Genomic DNA, 20,069 nt, shown 5'->3' on the forward strand with positions numbered 1-20,069 from the left:
AAACCTCACTGTGCTATCAAGAAAATCCTTGGCATACAAATGTTTCTGTGACACCACCTGAGGGACGACAGGCTTGGCGAACCCAACATTGCCTCATAAATCTTCTCCACTTCCCGCGGGAGTGAGTGTGTGTGTGCATGTTTGTCCGTGTGTGTGAAAGAATGAGAGAAGACGTGGTATTTGCTGAAGTATGCAAAGGGGGCAAAAGGTCCCAATTGAACAGCACTCAGGATTTATAGCCTTTAGTGATGAGGCCAAGGACCGTAAACATTAATAAACGGTGTTGATGGGCCGTTCCACTGACGGGAGTTCACCCGATCACAGTTTGGTTTTACAACAGGCATGCAAATGTGTGGTATTGTGATATTTATGTGCCTCGTGCAGGGTGGAAATAGCTTTTTGTAAGGCCACCCTGGGGAGATTTTTACGATCTTGCACAGAGCCAAACAAATCAACCTTATCGTTAACTCAGTAGCAAAGGAAACAAGAGGACAACCCTCCAGCTAATGAATATTAAAACTAGAGCTGTCAAAATTAATCGATGAATCGACAAGTAATCGATTATCAAATTAATTGACAGGTATCTTAACTTATTCACTCCCAGCCATTTTCACTGACGAAATCCCCCTCGCCCACAGAATATTGTGTTCTATTGCTATAAAAACATGAAAACTACCAAAAGAAAGATTAGAGTCTCTTCGTCCATCAGGAAAACACATTGATTTTATCATTTTAAGTTTCGTCATTATTCTGCTGGCCGTTTTTGTAACTACCATTGCTTTAAGATTTCTCTTCAGTTCAGAGGCTGCATCAAAGCCTTCTGTATGCTATAGCACGAAAAAAAAAAAACATAAAAAAACTTATAAATACATTTTTGGGACCATGGCAATATTTAAAATAGAATGTATTCATAGGTTTTTGGGAGCAAATGAGCTAATAATCGAGTAATTGTTTGGAGCCATTTTTTAATTTAAAATTAATCCAATTAAGATTAATCCGATTAGTCGAGAATCGATTAATCGATTGAATAATCAATAGCTAAAGATAGACCGATATGTTTTTTTTTTTAGGGCCAATACCGATGCAGATTACTAGTAGCCAAGAAGGCTGATAACCAATATTTGGAGCCGATATTTATTTTCAGTAAAAAGGGGGAAAAAATATTGTTTTTTTGGTTGCTGTTTTTTTTTTTAATATAAATGCCAATCTAGACTTTGTAGTAGACTAGTCTTAAAGCATGTTTATCGAACAGTTTTTCTGACTTTTTTTTTTTTAAATAGTAGAAATTAGACAATCATTTTAAATTTCTAACAAAATGTTCAGGGAGCTCCCAAGGTAATCAGTACGTCTTTAAAAGTTAAATGGAAACTTACAAGTAAATCCATATCTTTTTATCGTAAATATTTTTCCAAAAATTTAAAAATACCTGAAATTTTAAACTTTCACATTACTTTGTTTTAATGTCAAACAAAAATAAAAGATTCAGAAAGTTTCCAGGGCCAGCAGCATCTCTTAAAGCTAACTGAAAATGTAGCTAAATAGTACCCTGAGATTAAAATGGTTTTAGAATTACCATTTTTTAGCCGTCAGATTAAAAAAAAAAAAGGGCCGTTACCGATATTTGTCAAAATGCCCAATATCAGCATTGATAATTGGTCTGAATCGATTCTAAAAATATTCTATAGTGACAGCACTAATTAAAACCATCGTTTATAGATTCCCTTAGCCTGTTACATGGGTTTGTCATATCAGTAATACAATAAATGCATGGATGTAGGATATATGCAGATGAGATGAAAGCACAATCGTTTACACACAGGCAGGAACAGACACACCATCAGTGGGGTGAGAATTCCAAAATCGGGCAGGGCTCACTGCCAACATGAAACCAAAGTACATGCACATACACGCAAATCCCTTCCTCCCTCTCGCATGGCTTCCCATCTTATCCCCTTAACCTCTGTCTCCCTCCTCCTCAAAATAGAACACCCCATCGCTCACATCCCATTTGTTATTCCCCGACTCTGACACGGAGCGGCTGACAAAGAGGCAGGAAGGATAAATATTTGCGCTCGGCATCAGAGGCTACACCGATCTGGCAGAGCTCAACATTACGGCCCGGTGCAGCCAGGATGACAACAATGGCAACATGTGGAAGCAATTTTCAAGCATGGATGTTTTTTTTTCCAGGAGTGGTTCAAATAGAGTGTGACAGCCGGCTCTCGCAGAAATGAAGAGTCAATTCACTCTAAATACAGCTCTGTGGTAATGGGCGGGAGAAGAATTGCAACTATTCAGTGAAGTCCACAGGAGGAAAAAGTTTAGACGTGAAGTTGGGAAAATAAACACCTGCTCAGTTGGACAAAATGGAAACGCTGAGAGCAGTTAAGACCTTGAGTATGACGAGGTTCCTTACTATTATTTCCAACAAGAAACAAGAAAAACAAGCCAAAAGTCCTGACACTCGAATTTCTGTGACTGCGCTTTGGCCACGGGGCACTGAGTAAATCATGCAAAACAAACCAATGCGAAGCCGCAGGCAAATGTTTGATGAAATATTAAAATTTAAAGGGTATTAAGGTGACGGGGAAGGATGAGAGGACTGGAAGAGAACATAAGTGGCAAAAGCCTCGCATAGGCATACGGGTATTTGTTGTGAAATGGAGCATTTCGTTCCACCCTTCTGATCAAAGGCAATCAAGAACTATCGTATGTCTCTGAACAATGATACTGACTGATTATCATGAGCTTTCAATTTATGCCTTAATCTGCTCAGAAAATGGTCAGCACCAACAAACGTAAATGTAAAAGCGGTTCAACCCAAAATAAATAGTAGAATTAATATACACATTTTTAATTTTTAGATAAAATATTCTTTAAATTAAATGATTTACGTTAAAAAAATGAATACATAAAAAAAAAGTCAGAGTCCAAATTTGTAAGTCAGAAAAAGAGAGACAAAGTAGATGAATGTTTTAAAAAAATTACCTAAAAAACCCTCCAAAAAGTGACCATAAAATTTCCATTAAGAGGAAAAGCAGAAAATTACCATAAAATTGCCAAAATATCAACTGAATTAAAAAAATTGAATAAAAAAAAAAGGCAGAAAAAGAACATGTTTAAAAGCAACTATAAAATGTCCCAAAACAACTTTCATCTTCTGTTTTTTGTTATAATGATGATTATTATTATTAACGACTTTGTTTTTCATACATTTTTGATCTTCTGCCTTTTTGTCAAATTTTGGGCATTTTTTTTGGACATGTTATGGCATTTTTGGGCAATTTTGTGGACATTTGATGGTAATGATTGAACATTTACTTCCCTGCCTTTTCTTAAATAATTTTTTGGACTTTTTGGCAATTTTTTGGACATTTTATGGTAATTTTTAGGATTTCTTCTTTTGTTTTTGGACATTTTATAGTTGCTTTTTAACATGTTCTTTTTCTGCCTTTTTTTTATTACATTTTTTTAATTCAGTTGATATTTTGGCAATTTTATGGTAATTTTCTGCTTTTCCTCTTAATGGAAATTTTATGGGTCACTTTTTGGAGGGCTTTTTAGGTAATTTTTAAAACTTTCACCTACTTTGTCTCTCTTTTTCTGACTTACAAATTTGGACTCTGACTTTTTTTTTATGTAGTCATTTTTTAACGTAAATCATTTAATTTAAAGAATATTTTATCAAAAAATTCAAAATGTGTATATTCATTCTACTATTTCTTTTGAGAGATCCACAGGGAGCCACTGTTGAGGGCCTGAAGAGCCACATATGGCTCCAGAGCCGCAGGTTTCAGACCCTTGGCCTCGTGTCTTGTTTTTTTCTGTTTCTACTCCTACTTGTTCTTTTTTGTATTTATCGGCAGCCTGAATGCCCTGTAGCGCAATGCCCCCTCTCACAGGTCAGTGTTGGTACTAGAATAGACATATGGTTTGAGGGAGGAGACTCATGATTGTCGATGGAGATTATTTATACGGTTATATTTATGGTAAGATGTGTTGGTCATCTCGAAAAAAGTATAACATCAATTAGAAAGGAAGTACAAACAGACATTGCTGATTTTTCCCTTCTCATACGTGAGCTGTGTAACAACAACAACGCTTTCTTGTTTTTGATCACAGTTGGAGAGAAGATGAAATCTGAACTTCAGTCTGTAGCTGTAAAACTATAAACTCTCCTCCTCAGAGACACCATGGCCTTGTTTACGACACACTTTACAATCTTTAAAACCCTTCAAACCTACACTGAAGAACCCTTGTTAAACAAAACACTTTATTAATATAGTGGGTCTAAAGGGCTTTCAGCTGCAATAAGACATTCAATATTACATATAGGCTACTTTTCCAGTATACAAGAATCTTGCCTTGAACAATAAAAAAGACTGGACATACTGTACATTTAAGCTTAACCTCAGCTCAAGCTATTTTGAGAGAAAGTACACCTTTTGGATAAACAGTCCGTATGTTATGGATGGAGCAGTACAGTGTACTTTCTTTTCAGAACCCTATATTTGAAAAACCACCATAAAAAAAGGGGGAAAACTGAGAACAGTCTTCAGCCCATATCATCCTTGCACCACAGTAGCAGTTCTGTCAGCCAAGTGTTGTGCCAAGTTTACAAAACCACGGTCACCAGTGGGCTACGACCCATGCGAGGCACACCCTTCCACATGCAGGCCACAATCTCAGAGAGCGAACACTTGAGGGAACGAGAAAGAGAAAGAGAGAGAGAGAGAGAGAGAGAGAAAGAGAGAGAGAGAGAGAGAGAGAGAGAGAGAGAGAGAAAGAGAGAGAGAGAAACTCCCTTCAACAGATTCAGACAAACCATGATGTTTTTTTATCCACTTCTTTCAGAGTTAACTCATTTGCTCCCAAAAACGTATTAATATGTTCTATTTTAAATATTACCATGCTCCCAAAGACGTATTCATACGTTTTTTTTGTGCTAAAGCATTCAGAAGGCTTTGATGCAGCCTCTGACCTGGAGAGGTCGCTTGAAGCAATGGTAGTTATTGCAAAAAAGGGCCAGCAGGTGGCAGCAGAGTGATCAACCAGGGCCATGTTGCAACAAGCTCTTTCCCCCACTGTTTTAAACAGATTTGTGAATAATGATATCTTCTAATGCAAATTGCTGCAAAACGGAAACAGATAGAAATAAACTCTTTTTCTTGATGAAAGAAGAGACTTTAATGTTTTTTTTTTTTTTTTTGGTAATGGTATGTTTTATAGCAATAGAACACAATATTCTATGGGCCTTGCAATATCAGTCAAAATCGGGTAAACAGCCGTGAGCAAAGGGGGTTGCTTAAGTAAAATTGCTTGGAGTGAATAAATAAAAACATAACATATAAACAAGTATAAGAAGACATCCTTGATAGTCGCAGAAATGTAAAAAGAAATGAAACACTATAAACCTTCTACTGGTGGGCCTCGGTTTACGGCGGTCCAGATATAATAGAAATCATTTTGAGGTTACAAATGGTGCATGGAATTTATTGTTTTTGGCACAAGAAGGCACATCCAGATTTCCCTCTGTGTGTTCTGTTTTTTCATTTGATTGTTTTATATTCTTGACGTGTTTCTCTTATAACTAGTGACAATTTTGAGGTTAAGTTTTGTGTGCAATGAAATAGCACAATAGCGCAAGAATGTTTTCACGTAATACGAGGCACACTACTACTATGCTTTGTTATATTTTTATTTGATTGTTTTTAGTGCTGTCAAACTATTTCATGCTTTAAAACAAATTAATCACAGTTTTTCCATGATTAATCGCGATTAACTCATTCACCGCCACTGACGGCTATAAACGTCCAAAATTAATTTGAACTATTTCTATTAGTTTAACATTTGTTTCCGCTTTTGTTATCAAGAGTATGAAAATATACATTTAGAACAGATATAAAATTTGTGATTAATCTTGAGTTAACTAGTGCAGTCATGCGATTAATTACAATTAAAAAAAAAAATAGTCAGGCGATACAATTTTTTTACTCGTAATTAATCGCATGATTTCAATTGTTAACTCACGATTAATCAGAAATATATATCTGTTCTAAATGTACAATAATACAAATCTAGGTTTTCATACTCTTGTTACCAAAAGTATAAAAAAAATTAAACTAATAGAAATAGTTAAAATTATTTTTTTACATCTGTAATTGTCAATGGCAGTGAATGAGTTAATCAAAGTTTTCTACTTCTGCTTCTACTTTTTTCTTCAAAGCTTGTAACAGATATTTACTTGAGCAAAATTTTGGAACTAATATTAAATCATCAAATAGAAAGTATATTTATCATCAAAGACTGTTCTAATAGCTTTTTTTTTTTTTAAATCCTGAATAGAATACTTGTGTAAAATACAACTGTAGTGTTAACAAAACGATCGAAATGGACTTTACAGCTTTACAGGACATATTTTTTCTCACAGAAACAATTCTCAGAACTTCTTGCTTACATGTTTAGTTCTGCTCACAAGCGCCACACTCCAGCAGCATTGCTTTGCGAGACCCCATGCAGGAGATGATACACCAAAGGCGTACAAATAATGTGCTATTTGAATTTGTCTCTGCAAAGTGTGCAAATGACTTCAACAAGCATCAAGTAAATCGAAAAGTAAAACTATCTATAGTTCATGTTTATTCATCTTCCCGCGAATGACTCCTCCAAGTTTGGCAGCACACTGCGTTAACTGAGTTAATTTTTAAAAAGCTTAATTAATTCAAATTAATCTCCAGAGTTAACGCTTCAATTTTGACACCCTTAATTGTTTGATACTAATGGGCAAGTGTTTTTTCATACAACTATTGACTATAATTATGACTTTACTCATGTAGTGTACATTGGTGCCTCCAATTTACAGTATGTACAGGTTACGTTGCTGCCCGCATGAACTGAACTAGGGCTGCTTTTGTTTTTTTATCGATTCATAAAACCATGAATCAATTATTTTAATATCTCTTTTTCACATAAATTTATAAGAAAATTGAATATTAAAGGCCAAGATTTTTTTCACAAATTCACATGAATTTAAAAGTATTTTCTTACATTCATGAAAGACCTGACTTATTGCAGTTTAATACAGTTCTGAATCTTTTCAATTTATATTTACAATTATTGAATTAGAATTCTGAAAATATTTTCCTCTCATCCTTGCTGATGCCAATGTTTGTGTAACACTTAACTTAACTTATTCACTCCCAGCCATTTTCACTGAAGCAACCCCCTTCGCTCCCAGCTGTTTTTCTGGATTTTAATTGATTTTGCAAGGCCCACAGAATATTGTGTTCTATTGCTATAAAAACATGAAACCTACCAAAAGAAAGAGTAGAGTTTCTTCTTTCATCAGGAAAAAAAGTATGTTTCTATCTTTTTCCGTTTTGCAGCATTTAGCATTAGAATATATCATTATTCACAAATCTCTTTAAAACAGTGGGGGAAATAGCTTGTTGCAACATGCTGGTTGATCTCTTATACTCTGCTGCCACCTGCTGGCCGTTTTCTGTAATAACTACCATTGCTTCAAGCATTCTCTTCAGTTCAGAGGCTGCATCAAAGCCTTTTTCTGTATGTTCTCGCATAATTTTATTTATTTTTTAAACACATGAATATGTCTTTGGGAGCATGGCAATATTTAAAATAGAACATATTTATACGTTGTTGGGAGCAAATGAGTTAATGAGAAAGTTAATCATTTAACCAGCTACTTCCTACACAAAATTTAATTCGGAATTTTATGTTTGTGGAGTTTTTATCATGTCCTTGATATTTAAGAAGACTTGTTCTATAATTAATTAATATCGGATTAAAGTGAAGTGAATCGAGTTGAATCAGAAATACTCAAAATCAAATCAAAGTGAACTCTTGTGAATTAAAATCAATTGGATTGAGGAAATTAGAATCGAAACCCAGCCCTAAACAGAACTTCCCTTTGTAATGAAGAAAATGTTCTATCTTGACTTGGGGCGTATATGCCTTATTGCTATGAATAGGAGTTCAGTTACATCATGTAACTCCCAGTGTAGGTTAGTCTTCTCTTCACGTTCATGTTTTTCTTATCTTCCCTTGCTGAGACTGATAATTCTTTTGGATAAGTTTTGCCAAAAAGAAAACAAACACAAATTGCCCCCACTAAGAGATAAGCCTTTGAAGCACAATGAACTCCCATGACAATAGATGACAACTCACATAATGTCACGCAGGATTATTTTTGTGTGAAACTTTAGTCCTCATATAAATCTTGGTTTAATTTCGGAATTGTACAACCCCAAGTTCCACCATGGTGAGTATTTGCTGCGTAGCAGATGGATTTGTACCTATGAACAAATTGGTGCCAGCTCATTTTCAAATACGGCAAATGCAAATGAATTTAACGGGAACTGGCTGCATGTACTGGCTTTAATCTTCTTATCTGGAGTCACAAAACCGACTGAACCCAAACTATCAGATAGATCCTTATAATCACTATGTGCTGGCACCATCAACCATCACGACCCCATACAGAGAGATCAGCCTTGTTGTGCTTTAGCGTTGCACATTGGAATATTCAGTATAGTCTTAACAGGCAGCCTTGTCACCCTGGTAGCGCAGTCCTAAAAAACGAGGATTACATTTCAGTGTACAAGTCACTTAAAGACATATATAATAGGTTTAACGAGAGGTTTCTCATCACCCGTGCCCATATGGGTCTGCATATTTTGTTATGACTCAGGGCCTTTCTTTCCAAGGCTATAATTTGGTCTGAAAAAGCTTTGTATGCTTTAAAACTTGGAATCGTGAGTTGTGTTTGAACTGCGCAAACGCTATCATTAGGCCGTGACACAACTCAGTGAAGGCAAAGATTAATTGGCACCTTCATGGGACACAAATGAGGTGTTTGTCTTTTAATGCTCGAAATGTTGACAGTGCTGGGAATAAGCAAATAAGAATTCAATAAAAATGCATGTCCATCGATGTAATTAGACTATGTATTTAAAGGGACATTCAGTGATCCCTAGCGCTATCTAGTGGTGAACTAATGATTTGTTAATTTTAAAAACCCACCGTTTATGCCAATAGTATGCAAAAAAATATGCTGTATCGCATAATCATATTGTTTTTATATATATATATAATCTTGGGTCTAGTAATCTATATATATATTACATGGCTGTCATCTCACCTTACTAGAGCTGCAATGTTTTGCCGCCATCTTCCTGCTTCGAATGAATGCCAGGGCAACTTCGCAAATGTAGTTAGCCTGGGTGGTGCTTGCATCGAGTGTCGGACCCAATGGGTCGACCGCAGCTTACTTTCCACAGCTGGGGCCTGCAGGTGGTCGTCATTAGCTCCCGTGATTCGGGCCCATCGCTTGTCACTTTCTGCTTTGCTCTTTGCAAGCTTTTACTAGCTTAAAAAAAAAAAAAGTTGCTTTTTTTTCTAGCTCCTCACGCTAGCCGCTCTTGTTAGCCACTCCAGCCTATGGCTCCGACTAACTCCCGCTAGCCGCTCTTGTTAGCTGCTCCGGCTAATTCCAGCTGGCTCGGTCTTTCGGCGTCGCTCGCCAAGCTTCACAACGGCTTCACAGTCGCTCGCCGAGATGCTCGTTTGCGAAATGTGGCTTCTCTGAGCCACCGTAATGTGCATGCTCCGCGTGCTTCTAATGCTATTCTTTGACCACTAGATGGCGCTAAGGATTACCGAATGTCCCTGTAAATCTAAACAACCAATAGTAGAATTTGAACAGTTAAAAAGTTTCAAGTAGAGCCAAAAATGCACATTTCTGGAGAGCTTTAACTTATTCATGCCATTGATGGCTAAAGACGTAAAAAAATTTATTTGAACTATTTCCATTAGTTTAACATTTTTTTCCCAGTTTTATTAACAAGAGTATGAAAACCGAGAAAAAAAAAATTGTAAATTTAGAACAGATATAAAATTTGTGACTAATTGTTAGTTAACTAGTAAAGTCATGTGATAATTACAATTACAAATTTTAATCGCCTGACGGGTCTAATTTAAAAAAAATAAATAAAAATAAGGGCCGTTTAATCGTAATTAATCGCATGATAATTTTATATCTGTTATAAATGTACCCCAAAAAATGTTATGTTTTCAAAAAATGAAATGAAAAAAATGTTAAACTAATAGAAATAGTTCACATGATTTTTTTACGTCTATAGTCGTCAATGGCAGTGAATGAGTTAATGTCCCTTGATCGCCACATCCCACAGTCTGTTTCACTCAAATTGCAAATTATTATTCATTATACTGTATTGGATAACAGAAGCCACTAAAATCCCCAAAATACAAGATTGATGTACTCCAGACTTGTATACAATTGCACTTCCTCTTGTAACCACTTCAGCTACATTCTAAAGGCCCAATTTTATCGGTCCTAGACACAATAGCTTAGTTCTCTTCTTACATTTCTGGTCGTACCATGTTAACCACATGCCATGCGATTCAACATCTTACACATGACCTGGTCAGACTTAAAATAAAAGCTATATGAAGGATGGGCGGGACCCATGTGGCATCTAAATCTGTAGGTAACCGGACACTTTTTAAAAGTGCACGCAGCCTCAAAGGCTCCCTTCCTCATCAGGACATGCCATTCATAGTGATTTCAGTCTCAAACTTCGCCCAGTGGGAACTCAGAGGATTCGTTCCCGCAGATAAATGGACAGTTGTATAGCAAAGTTACTTGTAAGAAAAAACTGAGGAAACAGTAGTTATCTCCTTGATTGACTTGACAGTTTACTCACTTGCAAACACCTCCGCAAGTCTGATAGAAAACAGTTCACGGCAATGCTTGTTTACAAGACAGAATATCCTGAACAATGTTTCTACGAAGCAGAGCGACATTGGAGCATTCATCTGAAAGTGAAAGATTGATTTCAGTAATATGCGGTGCAGAAAAAAAGGTGAAATGGCAGCTTGGATTGCTGATTTATTGTCGCTAGTATGCATAAGTGTTTGAAGAAGATGGGTTGAAACTTTTCTTCTGTCACATATTTAGTAACTGTATACGAAATAAAAATTGACATAATATGGAAAATTGACTTTTTAATTGCTTGGCGAAATAGTGGTCGTTAGGGAATAGTTAATATAGATTAAATATTTTCTTTTTTTTTATCTGCCTGTGAATGAGCCATTCTGAATTTCATCCTACATTGAGTTTTTCTACTCGTGACACGACAAGCAAGGTTGGGAGAAGTGGCAGAGCCCTTTTCAAGTGACTTCACTTTTGGATCCTAAATCATTACCAGAGCAAATTATTTTCACTGTGCAGGAAATTACATTGGTGCTAACATGAGAACCACAGTTGGCAATGGCGCTATTCAATTTTTTACTTCTTTTTAACTCTTTGACTGCCATAGACGTTAAAAGACGTCAAGTAAAAACCTACGGAGGGCCACCAATGACGTTAAAAGTCGTCATCCAATTTTTTTAATTTATTTTTTTTGAAACGGGTGGAGGAAAGCCTTGGCCAGCTGCTGTGAAAGTTTCAAGCAGATCTAGTTAGCCTAATGACTATTTTTGGCCCCTAGATGGCAGCAATGACTCTCTTTTGACAAGATTGGGTAGGCGTCAGTAGAAGATGTGAGGCGGAGCTAGAGGGGACAATGGCTGGGGAAGGGAAGAGAACATGGCGACCAGTTGTAAGCAGCTCACGATCGAGCAGTTTCTTTCAAAGACGAAAAGCATCGACCAACGCTAAAGAGCACATTGATGACGACGATGATCATCATCGATGATGTTGATGGTGACTCCGAGGTTGACGCTGAAGTTGCAAGCGTTGACGCGGCGGCTATGACGACGTCATAAAGGTTCACCGGCTAGCGATGCTAACACCAGAAAACGCGGAGCACAACCGAGCACGCTCAGGCGGACGTTCAATCGGACGACGAAGAGTGCCCCGAGTCCAATGCATATTCATCGGAGTAGTGGGTACAGTCTGCTACTTGCTATTCCCCGGAAAAAAAGGCCGTCAAGAAAGTGTAACGTCTACTCGTGACACGACAAGCAAGGTTGTGAGAAGTGCCAGAGCCCTTTTCAAGGGACTTCACTTTTGGCTCCTAAATCATTACCACAGGAAATTATTTTCATTGTGCAAGAAATTACATTGGTGCTAACATGAGAACCACAGTTCTATTCAATTTTTTCCTTCTTTTTTAAAAAGAATTGCTATAATGGTCAGTTCAGTTCATCCACGAGATCAGTGAGTCAGGAAAGTATATTTTATGAAACCATGACTGTGGTGCGTATGATAAACAATGACTTGTTAGCCATGTTGTTTATTCGCTATTTTGTGACAATTATGGATACAATTGACATTGACTGCAAAAATCAAACATTCATTTCAACCAATAGATTCCTACAAAATTTGTCTTCAGACATGACACATGTAGTTCTGCCACTGATGTTGACTGGTTTAGTTTGCTGTCTATATTGTAAACAGATCATTGGGCTGCTTGTCTCGAAGTTGTGGGCCGGCCTCTGGGGGTAAAATGGAGAAAAATAATGATTAAAAACTACCGTATCAGCCTCAAAAGATAACGGCCAACCAGGCCTGTGCCCTGTATGCCAGCTGGCTAGTCCGGCCCTGCTGTCTATAGTCACTTTGTAAGAGACAACTTGGCTAAAACTCATGGAACAGCATGACTTAACTCAGCCACTTGGGTATAATAATAATAATAATAATAATAATAATAATAATAATAATAATAATAATAATAATAATAATAAATAAATAAATAAATAAATAAATAAAATGAAATAAAAGAAAAGAAAAAATGTCACAGAAAATGCTGGCCGGTGCCTGATATGATGTCCGCAAAGTCAATCACTTATCATAAATTTAAACCAAAGTTATGCAAATATTCATGGCACTATACAATAATTGACCATAGCTGATTAACTGTCCTTTATGCTGGGCAGCAACTCAAGAAAGAAGCATCCTAGCATGCATGCAGATGTCTGCACACATTAACTTAGCCTTCCAGTCAATTTCTCCCAGTACTAAATGCAATGTGATTATCTGACTTGGGAAGCTTATGGGACCGAAAACAGCTCAATGCTATTCCGTGCTCTGCAGACAGAGCTGCATTGATTGTAATGGATATGCTCAAGTTTAGTTGTTGGTAGTAATGAAAGATGAAGGGTAAAGGACAGTGAAATTGGATGCAGAATATACACGTTGCAATAGTTGCACAGCCAAGTAATACAGAGAAGCAAAAATGCATCTCCTGTGTAATAGGAGATATGGAAGGAGGATTCAAAAGGGAATAAATTAACCAAAGAAGCCAGACATTCGCAATTAGCTGCTTGGAGACAAACATTCACACCAATATTGTGGTGTATTAAAAACATTGTATAATTGCAGAGTGTGTTTGTGTGTTCAAAACACAAGACGATCCAAAATATTTCTTCTAATTATAACATAACCGATTCTAGCTCAAATGATCTTGAATTTATCTAAAAAAACAAACTAATATGAATAACAATGTACAATAAAATTTCAATCTTAGGTTAATATTTTGCCGTTTATTTTTTCCAGAATGAGGAATTGACGAACCAGCAATGAAAATGAGTTTTGTAGGAATAACAAGAGTTTGCGACACGAGTTATTTCTTCTCACACACACACACACACAGATTGTTCCCCATTCACATAAAACAACTGAACACCCGTCCTTGATATGTCCTACATAACTTTTGTTTCGTGAACTGTGAATGTCAAATGGCATCAATTCAAAGGCACAGATAATTACGTTTGTGACTTTTATCACACAATTATAGAGATTTTTTTTTTCAAATAAGAAACCCATTTGTCAAAATGTGAGAATAAATGTCTCACCCATCTAAATTTCAGAGTTCATAAAAGACTACTCTTTTCATTAAATAGAACACAAGTAGATCCAGAAGAAATATGTAATTATTCAGGCAATATTTAACAACTCATACACATTAGATAATATAAAAAATATAATAATGACAATACTGTACAACTTGCATACTTTTTTCCCCATCATCTATTTTAACAATTATCATGGGAGGTAACTTTAACTTAATCCAACTATAGATTGCAAACATTAAATAATTACTAGTATAGTTATTAACTAGTGTTAACACAAATTTTCACCGGACTAAAACTAGACTAGACTGGACTAAAACCCTCATTAATAAACAATAACTGGGACTAAATCAGTGCGCATTTTCATCGACTAATGAAGACAAGATGAAAATGTACTTCACTTAATAAAAACTGGACTACAATCTATGGACATTTTAGTTCATGAGCAAAAATGAGACAAACATGATATGCGTTTGTCTTTGCTAATCTGTCACCGTGACACTGTCATGTGACACACAGTGACACACTCACTTTCAAACCTGCAGCTAACGAATGCAACATGCACAAACACATGGGACAGACAGGAGGTTGATTCACGGTGAAAGATTAAAAAAAATAAAAAATAAATAAAAAAAATTATAGTTATAATCTAACATTAATCCAATGGCTATAATGTTCCAACAATAATGTTAATCCGACCGCTAAATAATGCTGGCTAATTTACTAGCTTGTAGCATGGAGCAATAGTAGCCACTTGTTGATATACTGTAATTGAGTGTGAAGTTGTTTTTCATCTAAAAGATGAGAGAAATTTTTCAATGAAATAGTTTTAGATCTGAAATGTTCAACATTATCTGCTGACAAAAAAATATATACAGGGGTAAAATGATTGTCCTGACTAAAACTAGACGAATAAAATGATGTTTTCTTGGCCTAAAATTAAAAAAAACTAAAATGCTAGATTTATAGTCGACTAAAAATTGACTAAATAAACACGGGATGAGGTTGACTAACTATGATAAAAACTGGCAAGCGTAATTGAAACTGGACTAAAACTAAAGCGGCTGATAAAATTAACACTACAAGCAACCAACAGTCATCTCTAATATCATTATAAATATGATTATGATTATCATTATTATTAGTTTATAATATTATAATATTATGGAGGAATATATGTGAGATTTTGGCTGTGCAGATATCTAGAGAAATAGTACAGAAAAGAGAAGACATTATTTTCTCTTCAGTACGCCACTATTTCTCAATAAATTATTAATTTTTTCCAACTCAAATAAAAAATAAATCATTACAATATGCCCTATGTGCCCCCATTAGTCTTAATCCAGCATTATGATTAAAATTGCGTTGGTAGGAAAGGAATTAAGCAGCACCAGTCGTTTTTATTCTTCTCAGGGGGAGGCCATTTTGCCACTTGCCGTTGACGGAAAATGACATCACAGTTACTCAGGTCTCAGGTAACAACCAATCACAGCTCACTGAGTTCGTTCATGTGATGTTCCCAAGTTGAGCCATGATTGGTCGTTAGTTGAGCAAAGTGGCCGCTCCCTGACATGGATAAAAACAGCTGGATTTTGCCTCATATTCCACAAAACATATATCCAATATCAAATAGAAAATATTATTGTAAAGAAAATATTTGACTTGAAGATTTTTTGGTCTTTGACGATTCCACAAGTATGTACCCATATCGCCATCCCTACTTTGGAAAGTGTTTTCTTACCCGAGTGGGGTATGATGGGGTGCTCTGTCTTGTGACACGGCGACTCGGGGAGCAGCACCGGCCCTCTCCTCATGGCCACGCCTCCAAGCCGCAGCAGCAGCAGCATGCACTGCAGCAGCAGCAGTGCATGCTGGCTAACAGGGCGTCCCATGGGGGCCTGGGCTAGGCTCACTTCTCCTCAGGCCTCGGGGGCCAAGAGCATCGGAGAGACACACCTGAAGACCAAAAAGAAGACGACGTATTTGGGTTAGAAAGAGGGTTACTTTCACATTTAATCAGATCAGACTGCTGAAAAGCTTCCTCCAGTCTAGCAATGTATAATCCCGGCTATCACCTTGGATTCCGTTTGGGAGATAAAACGGCAGCAAAAATAAATCCTTAAAGGAGGTGCAAAGAAGAGAGAAAGAGTGGCCAGTTTCTGCTGCGAAACAGACTTCACTGATCCTTGACACTTATAAATGACACACTGTTTGCATTACGTCACGCACCACATGTGTGTGAGTCTTTCAAGAAGTTATAGTGCACGTGCCTGTCTTATCTATGACATACTTTGTCCTATCTGATGAGGGCTTATCATTTATGTGTTTTGTTTTTTCCATTTAGTCCATTTCCTTATAGGTAAAAACATTTTTAAACAACATTAATATTTGGTTTGAGAGGCTTTAATTGAATCGTTCATCATTGTGGGGGTACTTTGTGGGGAATGGCGGCTTTATTATTATTTTTAAATAAGGTACAAACACTCCTTGGAATTATAATGTGCAATGGCTATGATTACTATGAGTACTACAATATATATAGTATTTTGTCACCCTCTTAAAATAATTGCCCAAGTCATTTTTTTGCAAAAAAGATTTTTTTTTTTTTTTGCTTAAATCATCTCCTCATTATGCAAATAGTTAAATTTTTTTGTGTTTCTGGAAAAATATGAAAAAATGACGTAGGCAATTATTATAATATATAGGTGTCAATTTTCAATCAAATAAAAGCAAAATTATCTTTGTAAAAGAAGATTCATGCTACATTTCTTGCAGATAAGATGACCAGATGTCCCTGATTACACGGGACAGTCTTATTTAGCCGTAATAGTCCAGAGTTCTGGCAGATTTCACCAATTCCGTTTTTGTTGGGTTTTTTTTTAAGTCCAGTAAGCAAGCCAATTGTTTGGGCCAAGTGTATGTCGTAGCAATTAATTAATTTGGTGTCGCAGCAATTAATTAATTTTTAATCATAGTCAGACCAAATGCAAGCTCATCATTTCTGATGGCGTGACATCACCAAGACCGAGCAAAGTTTGGATAATGGTGAGTTCATTTACTTTTTTAGCGCTGTTGAACTGTCAACCAAGCCAGCATTTAGCATTAGCTGAAAGGGGACAATAATATGTTCTATGAAACCCCACTGGTCTAAATATGGTATTCTGATTAATGTTGCTTTAGTGAAATATGAGCTAAGCAGCAAAATCCAGCCGTTTTTTATCCATCTCAGGGGCGGCCATTTTGCCACTTGCTGTCGACTGAAGATGACATCAATGTTGCTCAGGGCTCAGGCAACGACCAATGACAGTTCACCTGTTTTATGAAGCTGAGCTGTGATTGGTTGTTATGGCTGAATGGCTGGATTTTGCTTCATAACTCTTATTCCACAAATGTAATATTAATCAGAATGTCATTTTTAGACTAGTGAGGTCACATATAACATATTATTGTCAAGAAATGTTTAAGGTTGACTTCCACTTTAAGTAATGACAAAACCACCGGTCACCAGATTGACGAGCGATTAAATTTGTTACAAAATGGTGAGAACTTACATTATATTTGATTTTCTGAGAAATTCTAGTGTCACAGTTTTTAGTTTTGGAAATCTGGTCACCTTATCTGCAGTGGATGTCCTTTTGTCAGTAAAGGATAATATAAAGCTGAACAATCCAATAAGTAGGTTTCCATTTGCAACTAATCCCTCATTATGACATTCAACCAATTCTTGCATCATCAAGCCTTAGAACAACAAAGCGGTCTGCACAATCGTTGCTCAATTGTTCATGATATCTTTCTTTGCAGGAGCAAACTGATGAGCAGTCTAGACCGTCCACATCATTGCTTTTTAATCATTTATGTGATGCCATTACGAAGATTGATTCGAGCAGTGTGGAATACTAGAATGAGCCTCCTGGAGAGGATTCTTTATTTCATGCAGCCTTATGGCAGGGCAAGAAATGGAACTTGAAGAGGATGCGCAAAGTAATCAGGAGGCGGCTTTTGCTAATGCATTGTGCCGCTGAACTTGTGGAGCGTTCTCATTATTTCAGTCAAGGGAAACTGGCTTTTCATCTGAAGTCCAGTCAGTGGGGAAAAAAACTGTGCTTCGTAACGCAAGAACACAAAATTCTTTAGTCTCTGAAAGAACTGTAGGTGTGTTATGGCAACTTTTCCAATTAGCAAAAACGTTGTGTGTCTGTTGCAGAAAGGCAATAAACTATGGTGGAACTGAAAAGATAAAACAAATTTAAAAAAAATAAAAAATTGAAGTTTCCTTCTCTCTGAGGTATGAAATCAATTCAGTTCAAGGCTAAAGCGTCTTTGCTTCTGCTTCCCGAACGTCATGCTGAGTGTTTGCTGTGTTGATTTGATTTGCTCCTTGAATGCAAACTTTACCCTGCCTTTGGTGTGAATCAACAAGCGTCTTGACCTTGGGGCGACGGAATTAAAGTCCAGAGTAAAAGTCACAGCAGGTGTAGCGATGTGGTTTTTCATTACCCACAGAGAAATGTTTAAGCACCTGTCATCCGCTCAAGAGAAAGTAAGTGACAGCATGTCGCCTCTCTTCCTTTTCCCTTTCATCTCAAGCGTCACGATTGGCTGGGTTCCTTTGACAGTCTTTAACTTCTTTTCCCATAGCATAAAGACAGCTGCTGGACAGCGAAGGGAAGGGAGCGAGGCAGTGAAGGCGACTCCTTTGAGTTTTTTCAAGTGTCGGCGGTTCGAGAGTTATGGCATGAGGTGGAGGGATCTGTTTTGTGTGGTGTTAGATGCCGCCGTTAACATGGATGTGGCAGAATGCCAGTAAGGTACTCACACTCACACTCCGCATGCAGAGGCAAGGCTAAGCGTGAAGAGTGAAGTGAAATTTCTCCGTTGACACAAAGGTGGCACTTAAGTGGTTGCCACCTCAGTCTTCAGACCTTTGTAGATCTTTTTTATTCACCACTGACATTTGCAGTGTTTATATGCAAAAGGACATAGGTGTGCGCATGCACTTAAACGTGCATGCACGTGTACACATGCACGTGGGCATGTGGTGTGCCGGTGTAGTCAAAACGCCAGGACTGATTTTGATTTATTTTTGTGTGCCAGTGCAGCCCTGGTTATATGGGCAGACCTTATATGAAAGTAAAGAGACATTATTTATGTATTTATTTATTTATAGCATTTTATATGTACAGTATGTCAATTATTAGGTCATTGTTTAGGTCAGGGGTCAGCAACCTTTCCTGTCAAAAGAGCGATTCTAGGCCAAATAAATAACCAAAAATGGAGCCGCAAAACATTTGAAGATTGTGATGAAGGAAACAGTGTGTTAGTGTTAGTCTAATGTACTGAGGGCTCTAACAAGAGCTGCACCATGACGCAAAAATATGAGAGCGGCATCCAACACGTCAAGATTCATTTTCTTCTACCTTGTTGTTGGAGTAATACTTTATTGGAGCTCATACTTTATTTTTCAGACATTTCTTGACTTTTCTGCCTTCCTGTTAAATTTCTGGCTTTTTTAGCAATTTTATGGACATAATGGTCATTTTCTGCCTCTCTTCTTTTTTGTGGACATTTTTTCTGCCTTTTTTGCAAACAATTTTCTGACATTTTTAGCAATTTTGTGGACATTTTATGGTAATTTTCGGGATTTCTTCTTTTTCTTTTGGACATATTATAGTTACTCTTTGAATGTTTTCTTCCTGCCTTTTTTATTTTATTTTATTCTCTGGCATTTTTGGCATTTTCAGGGACATTCTATGGTATTTTTTTCGCTTTTTGCCTTCCTTTTTGGACATTTTATGGTCACTTTTTGGAAATTTTTAGGTATTTATCTTTCATCTTTTTTTTGGCAACATAAATTTGGACTCTGACATTGATTGAATAAATACGTACAAAAATATAAATTTCTACAAACATTTTTTAGAGACTGGTATAGGTGAAAGAACAGACAGACAGGTTGTAGCGTGTTTAGAGGAATGGACACGCAGATTTTCAAGTTATGTGTATATTTGAATGGGCCCACAGAAGTTGGCTATATTATTTGCATACGGGTACGGACAAATTAGAGGTTATGTGTGTACTGTGTGTGACAGTGTATTTTTGACATAATGCCTTCTATGCGAATGAAAACATAGCTATTAGATTGTGATGTGAATAGACAGATATTGTATGTGAACAGACTGACAATGTACATTTGCATTATACGTAGATGGAAATGAAAGGCGAGGGATGGGCGAGTA

At 36.7% G+C, this 20,069-nt stretch overlaps 1 protein-coding gene across 5 annotated transcripts in view; it reads right to left on the bottom strand.

The window, feature by feature from the left end:
• Positions 1–20,069, bottom strand: part of sema5a (sema domain, seven thrombospondin repeats (type 1 and type 1-like), transmembrane domain (TM) and short cytoplasmic domain, (semaphorin) 5A) — a 152,830-nt gene that overhangs the window by 97,328 nt on the left and 35,433 nt on the right. For 3 of the 5 annotated variants that reach the window (XR_013289762.1, XR_013289763.1, XM_077554846.1), the window contains exon 2: positions 15,578–15,792. Coding sequence is in view for 3 of the 5 variants with exons in the window: in XM_077554846.1 (XP_077410972.1) it covers positions 15,578–15,728 (151 nt within the window). In the remaining 2 variants the exon portion in view is untranslated. Of the gene's footprint in view, positions 1–15,577; positions 15,793–17,449; positions 17,469–18,231; positions 18,357–20,069 lie in introns of those variants that run through there. The other 2 variants (XM_077554848.1, XM_077554849.1) reach the window with 2 other exon arrangements.

Source organism: Vanacampus margaritifer, chromosome 20, assembly GCF_051991255.1.
Source record: "Vanacampus margaritifer isolate UIUO_Vmar chromosome 20, RoL_Vmar_1.0, whole genome shotgun sequence".
In the NCBI taxonomy this organism is placed as follows: domain Eukaryota; kingdom Metazoa; phylum Chordata; class Actinopteri; order Syngnathiformes; family Syngnathidae; genus Vanacampus; species Vanacampus margaritifer.